Here is a 12,098-nt window from a genome sequence, read left to right on the forward strand (position 1 = left end):
AAATTTACTTTATGAAAATAGGAATTGCCCCAGAATTCCATTTTGATCTGTACTGTAGAGATTTTTCATCATCATAGTCATAGTTTTACCTTGGACGATGTTCACTGAGGAGCTAAAATAACTTTCTTGAAGTATAGGTAGGGAATATTAATACATAAAAGTTGCATTCACTATGTTGCTGACTTTATTCCTTGTGTGTTGATTAACAGCTGTTTGGGTATCACATACATTGTGAAACATTTCACCAAGAAAGCAAAGGAAGCTATTTGGGGAAAACTCTGTCGCACATTTGGTCACTATTCTTTCTATGGTGCTGTTAATTGCGGTTCTGAAGATCTTCCCATCTTAGTGTGAGAGGGAGGGAGTGGTTCTCCAAAAGTAGAGCAAACCTTGATGTGTTGATCATCCAATCCTCCTGAGGGAGATTTGGAAACTTGAAGATGTTTGCAGTTTTAAGTCAGGCATTGCAATATTCTTCTCTTTTTTTTTTTTTTAATTTTTTCTTTTTAAATTCTTAAAGGAGTTTTTTCTCTAATGTTACTTCTCATAGGTTTTTGAAGTCAGTCTTGCAGTACACTGAGAACTTGGTGACATACACAAGCCCTGACAAAAACAAGTGGGATGAAACCATGGAACTTACAAAGAAGACTTTGATAAATATAAAGAAAATCACTGACAGGAAGCTAATGTTAATGCATCTAGCTACATGAATGAAATGGGCTTAGGATTGTCTGGACATTGTTATATCTAAACAGTTACAGAGACCTCATATTCAATAAATCTAATTCAAAGACAAATTTCATAAGTAATTTTCAAATTTTGGATGCAAAATTTACTCTTTTTATCAGAAGGTAGATACTGGAGATGAATGATCGAGGTTCCAGAGAACAGGTTGTTTGTCAAATCCACTGAAAAAGATTTACTGTGAACTAAATCAGGATGATACAAGTTCTATTGTAAATATATCTTGTGTTTTGTACATTGATTGTTCTTATATTTTTGAGGGGGTTTTTTGTTTCCTACTGTACTGAAAAATACCTAAGAAAAGAGTGTGAATAAAATGCTCTGGAAATTTTTTAATCCAAAAAGTAATTTTTTACTTTGGAATACATCAGATATTATGTCAGAGACTGTGATCAACAGGTTAAGAAATTATGAAATTTCATCCTAAAATAGTGCTCATTGGCGTCTGTGGTTGTTATTAGTTGTGAACAGTCAGATCTTGCTCTGAACTCTGAGGCAGAGCTGGTAACACAGTAACTAATTGTTTATAGATGAGGATTTAAGGGAGCAGGATGGATACTTCTGCAGAAGGATACTTCTGCAGGGTGTATGTTTGTTTTGTTAAATTTAATCTTCTCATTTCAAAACATATTTAGTTTGTTGATTTCATACAGAATGAATGTGTACACGTACATGTGCATGCTCACAGACACGTATTCACCGTGGTTTAGAAAGTTATCCTCATATTGCACACAATATTAATTTGAATATTTTAGTTTTTCAAAATAAATTCTTCCCCTTTTTCATCACCAAAGAGTGGAACTTCAAAGGAATGCATAGGTTGAAGAATAGATTCACGGAAGACCACCGATGTCTCTCCATTTGCTTTCTCCTATGGAGAGTAAAATCAGAGGGTAATGTCTGGAGAATGTTTGGATCTACAAAGGATTAAAGATTCAAGTTACATTTTAATAAGGTTCTTTGCAGTGTTTCTTGACTGGAAATCACAGCTAGAGAATTACTAGTTTGGTTTATTCATTGTGGGGGATGGATATAAACTTAAAATCATATTGCTTCCTTTGTGCTACTCTTGAAATATATTGCGTGTGTTTGAAATTTACCTTTGTCACCTCCCAAAAATTCTTTTGTTGCCATGAAAATAAACTATGTGAAGAAGTTTGAACTAGATAAAATAGATTAAATCTAGAAATAGAGAATAAATAGTCTAATGTAGTGTATAAGCCTAAAAGTTCAGCTTTTTTTAAAGCCTGAGTCAGCATATCCTAATTATATTTTTGGAGGCTTATTTTGTACCCACTGACTTTGCTCGGATATATTAACTTCTGCTAAGTGTGTCTTGGTAGTGACATTATGATGACATTTGCTTTGATGGTGATAAGTATTCTAAGACAAAAATCATTGAAGTTTTATATATTCATTGTAGGAACAAGATCAAGAAATTACCACACAATTATATTTTGAAAGTACATAAATGGCTGGCACACTTTCTCCTTTTGAAAGTGCATTCATGTACTAAAAGGTACCTAATAGACTGCAGAAGTGTATTTTCAACAACATAAGTTCTCCTTTTGTTGCTATATTTAAACTTTAGTAAAATGATCTTGCATTCAGTTCACTGCATTTGCTTCGCCTAAGATGAAGCACATTGACAGTTTCTTCTTTCCTAATTAGTGCCACAGATGTGATTTGCTGCTCCAAGATTGTGGTAAGAAGCATGAAGGATTTCTGGCAATTCTGTCAAAGATGCTTTTTCAGTTTGTTTTCCTACCTCTGAAGCTCTCTGATGGGAACGCTGCTACCATCTATTGTTAAACAAATCTGGAACAGGCTGGGACAATCCAGTTAGTTATTCTGACTCAATGCTGTCATTTACCAGAAGGGCTTATGCATGCAGGGCTTATGGCTTATGACAGCCCTGCATGTCATTTGCATGCAGGGCTTACAGATTTTTCCTGCTAAAAGACTTGTGGAATAGAGCTGTAGAATAAGTTTACATCCTACAATGCACATTGAAGAACAAATGGCAAGAGGTATGGTAGAGGTCATTTGGTTTGTCCTTTATCAGTTATTTAATTTTCCACTTCAGTTACTCATCTTTGCCATCTCCTTAGAATCACTTTTAAGATATAAGAAAGAGTCTAAACTCCAAACAATCAGCATTCCTGAGAGCAAAAGAAGCTTAGAATAACTATGTATCTAGATATTTCTAGAATTGTACCAAAAAATTCTTTCTTCCAAGTGTGGTATTTCATCCAAGTATTAGTTGGATCTGATTTAATTGTTGGCCTTGCTCCCCAGGGTCTGTCTTTTCCTTGAGGTATTCATACAGTAAATCTAAATATCTATAAATCTATATACAGATTTGGAAGCTGCAACACCCATGAGGAGATGTGTTGAATTACTTTGTTTACCTGGATAATGCTAATAAGGGAGTGATGATGCATAAATCAGTTTGTCCAAGTTCAATTAGTCAGTTTATCAGAAGGTCACAGAATATGCCAAGTTGGAAGGGGCCCACAATAATAACTGAGTCCGACTCCAGGCCTTGCACAGAACCATCTCCAAGAGTTACACCATGTGCCTGAGAACACTGTCCAAAATCTTCCTAAACTCTGTCAGGCTGGTGCTATGACCACTTCCCTGGGGAGCCCATTCCAGTACCCAAAAACCTTTTGGATGGAGAACATTTTTCTAATATCCAGCCTAAACCTTCCCTGACATAGCTTCAAGCCATTTCAACATTTGCAATTTTTGGTACCTTCTAGGGAGCGTCAAGATCAACTGTTCACTGAGGTGGGCATTGCACAAGTACAATGAAATATCTTTTATGGTTAGGCATCTGTGTGTGAAAACAAAGCTTGTTCTTTGTGTTCTTTGAGCCATTCTGTAGTTTGTGCTCTCCTCAATGGTGATAGGAAGGGTTAGAAACAGAACCATGTGTTCTTATTCAAACATAACACCAGCAACTAAAAGTAATTAAAACCTTCTTAGGGTTGTCATCACTACTGCATTATACAGAAACGTTTACGTAAGAGATAGAGCAACAAATTTGATTTACTTCGTCTTTTAATAAATCCCATCTAGCGGTTTTCAAGCAGCTGATGGCCTTTGAAGCGAACACATGGTGGCAGTGTTTGGTAATTCAAAATAGCACTCCATGCTGACATTCACTTTCTTATCACTTTTCTTAGGATGTGTATTAAAAAATCAAGTTTTCTTCTGGTTTCATTAGTTTTGTTTATATGTGTCTCTGATTGTGTCTTCTGTAGAAACTTGTTTTCTCATTTGTTTCTCATCACTTTCGAAGAAATTGAGCGCATCCAAAAAAAATTTTTTTGCAAACATTTTAGTAGTTAAGCAGAGGTTTATCACATTTTCTACACTGCTTGCTGAGGACTTTTGGAATTTGTCAGAAGTCCATCAGCTTCCCCTCTCCTCACATAGTTTAAAAGAATGAGTTCTTTGAATTTAATAAATAATTTAATAAAATATTGTTTTTTACAAAACATATGTATTGATATTCCTAAAAGAAAAAAATTCAGATCGTCATTTATTAATTGCTCTGAGAACACCAAAAAAGGTTTTTTTCAAAAGCAATATATATATTTTGAGCAAAAATTATAATTGTCAAGAAATATGTTTGAGAAAATTTCACTAATGTCTTAGCCTTATTGCTGTGGTAATGATTTTTCAGCCTGTTGAAACTGAAATGTGCTACTCATATGCTGCCCTGTGAAGAAGAGCTAGCTGAGCATTGCTTGTTGGGTGGGCTTTGAAAACCTTGTCCACAGTAGCAATTTCAAACCATGCAGAGAGGTTGCAGTTAGAAAAGATTTTCATTCACATGATGTGATTTTTGTACACTGTGAAGTCTTGTGTAGAAATGTTGGAACATCCCCAGCAGAGCTCGTTTTTGCCTATGTTTGCCAGTGCATCTGGTCCATGTGTGGTGTACCACCTTTTTTTCATAAATTGGTCTGCAGATGCAGAGCAGATTCCTGGCTGGTGTGAAGTATTCCTGTTCCATCATCTTTGGGGCAGATCATTTACTCTGGTAAGGATCTTCCTCATACTGTGTCAGTTTCCCTTGTAGGGGGTTGGTTTCTAGCTGTACATCTTTTTCAGGCTTGTGTATTTTCAGGGGACTGGAAGAAAGAGCCATGTAGTAGAGATAAATTTGCTGTATAGCAAAACCTCATTAATTTAGTGGCTTGCGTTGCAGGGAAGTGAGGATCGTGTGTGGGACCTCACAGCTACAAAGCAAATACTAGATTCTTTAAGATCTTTATGTTTCTGGAAGAACTTCGCCTAGAGTAGAAATGAGGGTTCTTTGAGGCTTTTTCAGGGCAGCACTATAAGTTAGAACACCTGATATTTGCTTTTTAAAAATTTTGAAGGATCAGTGGAGATCTCTTATTTAAGAAGTCTTTTAAGCCATGTAGATTTTCAGATAGAAATTGAAAGGAATATGCCTGTTGTTTGTCTTCCCTGGGCCTCAGGCAATAGGATGTAAATATGGGTAGTGAATACTGTGTGAGATCAAACTGGCGTTTTTTCTGAAGGTGAGAATCCAAGACAATATATACAATTAAAGCCAACAGCCTTGCCTACCAAAAGGAGTCCATGCCTTCTGGCATTCTCCACTGAATACCTCCTCTGTTCCTCTCCCATGTATATGCATCTCACAGTTTCTCAAAAAAAAAAAGCAGCACAGTAGAACCAGCCAGCACCAGTTTGTTTTCCATGTTTTCTTTTCTCTGTAAGGGATTAGTTGTAGTAACAGATTTCATGTGCCAGAAAGTGGGTGAACATTAACTATTTTGTCATGCACTGATCCTTCCCACAGCTCTGCAAAATTTGAAATGCAGGAATGGTTATTCATTAACATTTCTTTGTGTCTACAGGAAGTACATTTACTATGTAAACATGTTTTATATAGAACATACAGCTGTTTTGAACGAGCACTCAATGAAACATAAGAATACAGTGCCTACACTGCCACTTCAGAAACTGTGAGGTACCATGGCATTGTGTTTTGGAAGAGTGAACACACAAAGAGTTGGTGGAAGTTTCTTTAAAAAAACCAAAAATCTTTGATTTGCTTGATTGTTTTTGTGTCTAAAATGTATCTGCACACTGAACTATTAATGTGCAATTTTTAGAAGGGGGGGGGGATGTGTTTCTTTGTGCTGATTTTAATAGAGATCACATTAAAGAAAGAGTAGTCAAGCACCATCAGATAGTCCATTTTTCATAGACTGTGGAGAATATTGCCACCAGAAAAAACCAAACTTATAGCATGCAGAAAATGTGCATAGAATATCTAGAAGAATCACAGGCTGTTTGTTCTGAGAATGTCAGTCGTAAGTCTGTGAGGAACTTCACTAGCAAAGATATGTCCTTGGGTAATAGGTGGAATTGTCCCAGATACACCTTTCTGCAAGCAACTCCACTGGCTGAACTTTAAGAGCATTTTATGGAATTGGGATGTTTTCTGAAATGGTGAGGAATGATTCTGTTTCCCAAGCAGTCAGAGTGTTTTGGCTGTGCTGCTGCCTCTAGGTGGCTGAAACTGTTTTGGCCCTTCAGAGCTGCAGGATGGTGCATTGACCAAGGTACTTCTCAAGCTGTACATTGTATCCACATCTTTTATTTTAACAATTCCAGGGATGGTGAATCTATCACTTCCCTGGACAGCCTGTTACAATGCCTGACCACCGTTTTGGTGAACAAATCTTTCCTAATATCCAGCCTAAACATTCCCTGGTGCATCTTCAGGCCAATTTCTTCTTGTCTGATTGCTTGTTACTTGGGTGAGAAGATCAAGTCCCCTCTGGTTACAATCTCCTTTCAGGTAGTTGCAGAGAGCAATAAGGTTCCTCCTAATCCTTGCTCAGAAAAGCCCAAGATGGAAGAATGAAGTCCTGGTTGTCTAACCAGTCCTGCATGCACCGTTTATTAAATGTTAAGGAAGGGTAGGGTTTCTAGTTGTATTAATGGGAAAATACTGCCCTTAAACTGGCAGGATAGTACAGTGATAGGAGATGACAATGAGATGAGCTCATAAATTTTGAACTAATAGCATCTGTGCAAAAGCAGAAGGTTAATTCTTAGTAGTTGATAAAAAAGAAGTGTAACCAAAAAAAAGGCAAAAAGCTGCAGTTGACCCTTCAGGATATAATGCACTTGTGTCAACATGGACTGTGCCCAAACATTGTTCTGCTGTGGAAGCAGCTGGATGCCCTGCCCTCTGGTTTATGTAGCACCAAAGGGAAAGGGTAGGGAGAGATGATGTGAGGGAAGAGGGAGGAGAAAAAGGGGCAGGAGGGAAGATAAAGCAAACCCAGCTCACATCTTCAACACCATGCTCTGAACTGAAAATGTTCTCCAGCTGACTCTCCCAGCACTCATTTCTGGATATTTAGGAACCTGCATCAGCGGAGAGTCTGCCTCAAAGTCACAGATGCTGTGACAAGCTGCTTCCTTTACAAATATTTTTCTCTGGGAGGGTAGGCAATGATGGAAAAGGAGCAGGGGAGAGAGTAATGGCTATTCCTGTCTGGCCTCTAATATTCAAGGTCTAATTTATAGTATTCCATGTAGCATGATGGTGTCATTTTAATGGTGTATTAACACTGAAGTCTGGAATATTTATTTGGTAGAAAATGCACCCGATACTAAATATACCTCTGGGGACATGGCTGTGGGATGATTACAGAACTGATGCCCATCAAATTGATAGCATTTCTCTGTCCTCCTGAGTCTTCTGCTGTAAAAGTGGGGCAGGGTGTTTTCTGGTTAAGAATAATGGTCTTAGTGCTACCCTTGGGGGCAGATGTGTCCCAGCACCTGCGCTCTGGATCCAGGATACAGAGCTTCTACACAATTATCTTCCAGTTTGCTGTTAATTTCTATTCAAATTAATCAGTAGTTACTTGACATGAGGAATCACATTGTGAGCTTTAAAGCTTTATCACACATCATTGTTGTTTATTTATTTATAGTCTATTATTCATCCCAGAAATACAGAACAATTTAACCTGATTTGTAATGTTTCTTTTTTTTTTTTTTTTTTGCTTTAGTCTCCCACGTGATTTGCATATATATAATGAAGCGGGGTGGTGGAGAGAAGGGAGGTTACTGTGGGACTGAATTTTTTTTTTGTTCATTATCTATACCAGCTAATATGAGATAGTGCCCAACAGAGTTTCTTAGCATCCCTTACTTTTAAACAAGTGAATGTACTGAAGCAAGACAAACACTGATCTCAGGAAAGAGCAACCACATATGCAAATACTTGTACTTGATTCATGGAGTTTAATTTAATATGAACTGTGTCAAACCTATGCTGTGGATATTTTGAGAGTTTGTTTTCATTAATTCAAGCAAGGTGCTGTCCTGTCTGTGTGATGGAGGGAGCCCTGCAGCCCGGCATCTGCAGCCTGGTGATCTATGGCTGTGGCTTCTGCAGGCTCAGAGCAAAAAGGGTGTGAGCATGAGTGCCCCGGCCGTGTATGTCGGTGGGTGAGTGACAGTGGGGACTCTCTTGCCAACAGCCTTGCTGGATGGCAGGGATTGCAGCTGTTAGCAATCAAAAGGAAGCTTTCATTTCCTTTTGACTTTTACAAACTGGCCTAATATAAGTTCTATTTATTCAGGTGTTTTTATACAAATTTTCCAAAGATATCGAGTTTGACCTTTGTGTATGTAGTTTCCCCTCCAATTAGTGAAAACCATTTAGAAATGTCAAGGATGGGACTAGAAGGGACCTCCTAGGTGCTGTGTGCTGCTGGTTCAGTCAACCAGATTGCAGATCATCTTTTTCAGCTCTGTCAAATACCAGAAATGATCTGTCTCTCCTACTCATCTGTTTGCTGTACTGCTGTACCAGAACCTTGTCCATGTTGCTTAGAAACCCTCTTCTAGTATCCAAGTTTCTTTTCACAGCCCATTCATATTAATTTGATCTTGTGCCAATATTGTCCCCTAGTTGGGTGGCTCTACTCTCTGTCTAATGTTTGCATATCACTTCAATGTATTTATAATAAGGAACCATATCCTTTCTCAGACTCCTTTTTTTTATGTTAAACAAGCACAGCTTTTTTAGTGTCCACTCATAAAATAGGTTTGTTATTTCATGGATAGGCCCTGTAACATTTCCCTGCACCTGCTCTTGTTTTAGTTCCTCATCTCTAGGACAAGACTTGCATAGAATTGAAGTCAGATTAACTGAAATAATTCCCACTTTGGTGGCACACGCTGTCAATTCTAGCATGACTTTTTCAGATCCCAATCCCTGTTTCTAGTATTTATGTGATCTTTGCTTAACTCAGTATAATTTTTGAGGTGATCATTCATCCACGGGTTTTATGCCACCCTCATAGAGTTGTCCCTTTGGCCAAAGGTTTGACATTTCATGTCTATTTTATCTTGAAAGACATTACAGGTTTCATCTGAAATCCCAGTTAATGAGATTTTTGAATCCAGTTCACTAGACTACCACAACCCAATGAAACTCTCAAATTTCATCAGATTCCCAAATTTAATTCTTATCGCTTTATTCATAAGCAGAAGCACAAAATGAGGAGTTTGTGTTGTTTCTGTAAATGCCTGTAGAGTGTTTTTGATCTCAGCCCGGCACCCTTGTTGTGGGTAACGTGAATGGGCGATGGAGCCCCTGTGCTGCTGCCAAGGGCCGGTGTCCCGGGACGGGCAGGTGTTTCCACCTGAGACAGGATGTGCAGATGCAGAGACAAGAGCTCACTCCAGGAGAGATGGACACCCACCCCAGGCTCCATCCCACTCCTGCAGCGGCGTGTTTGAACAAGAAGAAAGAATGCGGTTGGCAATGGAATGAGTAAAGTTTTACAAGGAGAGCAGGTGTGCCTGCTTGAAAGATAAACTCTTCCCCCATGCGATGATAAGATAAATGATCCGAACTTGTGATTTAGTTAATGTTTCTGTCTTTAGCCTGCTGTGTACACAGCACCCTGCTGGATAAGCTGCCCAGAACTGCATGCCTCTGTATGCACAGAGCCATAATAGTCAGCAATATCATTCTCTCACCCTGTGTCCTTAACTAAACAGCCTTTAATCATTATACGTAGTTATTATATGTTCCTATTATACAATGCAGCAGCTACCTTTCATTAAAAAAAAGCTGGTGCCTACATTAAATATCATCATTGGCTGTGTCCTGAGGATCTTGTTTCCCTGCTATTTCAGGCTGTCACGGTTCTCTGGAGCAGTATTTAAACTATGTCTGAATTTAGGCACATGCTTTTTGTTCATGTGCCTTGAGAATTAGAGTTAATCCATCTTTCTCACCAAGGGAAAATTCCTCCAGAGGCATCCTGCTCTTGTTTCACTGCTTATTGATTATCACTCCCAGTTTGCACGTTACTGGCTGTGGTGTTCCAGCTGCATTTGAATGAGCAAAAGAAAAGCCAGCTGGTGCTCTGTTGTTCTGATTTTTATATCAGCATTTTGGTTTCAAAGACATTTATCTAATCTTATTAACTGGCTTTACCAAGAGGATTTCCTCACAGACTTAACTGGGAGAAAACAAATAGGCAGTGAGGAGGGGGTGGTGGAGGATGTCTTCTGTTATTCTGCACAGAAGCACATTCTTGCCTACTGGGAGAAAAAATAAATCAGGTTTGCCATTGACTCAAATGCTGACACGTTCTGACTAAGGCAAAGCTCTTTATTTTCCCTTATGTGAATAGCCTGTAAGAAGACAAGGCGATGAGCATTTTCTTTCCATGCAAGTGCAGAGAACAGGCCAGAAGGCATAACCTGCTCCAGGAAAAAAGGCAGGCAATGAGCCCATGCTCCCACCCAGAGGAATGAGGCCTGGGGACTGTGGCCATGTCCCCAGCATCTCTCTGTTCTCCCTTTGGGGTGAGAGATCACTTGTTTTGTATGGAGCTTTCTTGCATGAAAAGCATGACTAAAAGCCATGTGTGCAGAGTGCAAAAATGGAACAGATTTGGGAAAATCAGTTCTAATGGTGCCTACACATTTGGAATCTCTAAGTTTGAGGGTACCAAGAATGCAGCCTAAGGTCCAAATTCCCAGTGAGACACATGGACAAGCAATGGTATTCATAAATTCAGAGTCATATTCAACATAAGGTGAAATACAGTGAATGCGCAAGCATTACAAGAGTGTGTAGCAACAGGACAAGGGGGAATGGCTACCAGCTGAAACAGAGTAGATTTAGAAGAAAAAAGTAAAGAATATGTGAGGGAGAGAGAACTTCACTTTCTCATGAATAAAATGCAAACAATTGCACCTGTCCTTATGTTTTATAATCAGTATAGTCAAGGCTCCTGGAGTTAGGCATGGACTTGCTTGCTTTCCTTCCTTTCTTCTTTTCCTTATCTCTCCCTCTTTTGCTGTGTACAAATCCCATGTTTACATATAAAACTTCTGTTGATTCCTAAGGAATCTTTTTAAATTTACATGTGTTAGCTTTTAACTTAAAAACTCTGTTTGGGTTAGCACTGGTGGAGAATAAAGGATGGTCCTGGGCTGAGTCAAGAGAGTCGTAGATGGCTTTTCTCCTGGGAACAAAAGGGAGTTTCCAGGGAGTTATTGCCCTAAAGTCCCATGCAGAGCAAGATTGGCAAGAGCTACTAGCTTTCTCTAGCTCTCTCTACATGCTGGGAATTATCCACAAAGGAGACTGTATTATCCTGTCTAAAGGGAGATCTGCGCAATGATGCATTCACATCCCATGCCCATCACCGGTCTTGCCATCCATGAGCAGGCACAAAAGCCTGTCCAATCATTTCAGAAGTATTTGAAATCACCTGAAAATCAAGCCCATCCACTCATCCTCACTGCTTAGAGTGTCTTCCCAGCTCATCTTTAGGCATGGCTGGGCAAATCTTATTGCAGCTTCCAGTCTGCTCCAGCCACCTTAGGCTTCCAGCCACCAAGGCTCTGAGGCAGTGGATTGCACTGCCTCATGAGCTGGGAGTTCTGAATTACACACTGTAGCCTCTCTGGGAGCTGAAAGATGGCATGCTGGAGGGCACCCACCTCCCTCCAGTCAGAAAAGCCATCCTGCTCTGGCTGTCACAGTAAGCTTGCCCTCCCTCTTGCTCAAGGGTTTTGTAGAATAACATAGCAAGGAGTTCTGTCTGAGAGCACATCAGATAAAATGTCCTCAATCAAGGAGCATAACAGAGAGCATCAGTGCATCTCCCATGATGAAAAGCTACATGTTTTTTCCCAGTGAACATATCTCCAGTAGCACCTACATTTCTGTATGCTCAGCATCTGTCCCCATGGGGAAGCAAAATAAGTGAGTGTATGTGAGGGGGTGAATTTAAAACAATGCTCTG

The 12,098-nt window shown here is 39.3% G+C and overlaps 1 protein-coding gene across 3 annotated transcripts in view; it reads left to right on the forward strand.

Annotated features, from left to right (window-relative positions):
• ERMARD (ER membrane associated RNA degradation) overlaps nucleotides 1-1,211 on the forward strand; it is a 23,164-nt gene extending 21,953 nt beyond the window's left edge. For all 3 annotated transcript variants that reach the window (XM_030944662.1, XM_030944661.1, XM_030944660.1), the window contains exon 17: nucleotides 551-1,211. In XM_030944662.1, coding sequence (XP_030800522.1) covers nucleotides 551-710 — 160 coding nt within the window. In that variant the 3' untranslated portion in view covers nucleotides 711-1,211. The remainder of the gene's footprint in view (nucleotides 1-550) is intronic.
• The last annotated feature ends 10,887 nt before the right edge of the window (nucleotides 1,212-12,098 follow it).

Source organism: Camarhynchus parvulus, chromosome 3, assembly GCF_901933205.1.
Source record: "Camarhynchus parvulus chromosome 3, STF_HiC, whole genome shotgun sequence".
Lineage (NCBI taxonomy): Eukaryota > Metazoa > Chordata > Aves > Passeriformes > Thraupidae > Camarhynchus > Camarhynchus parvulus.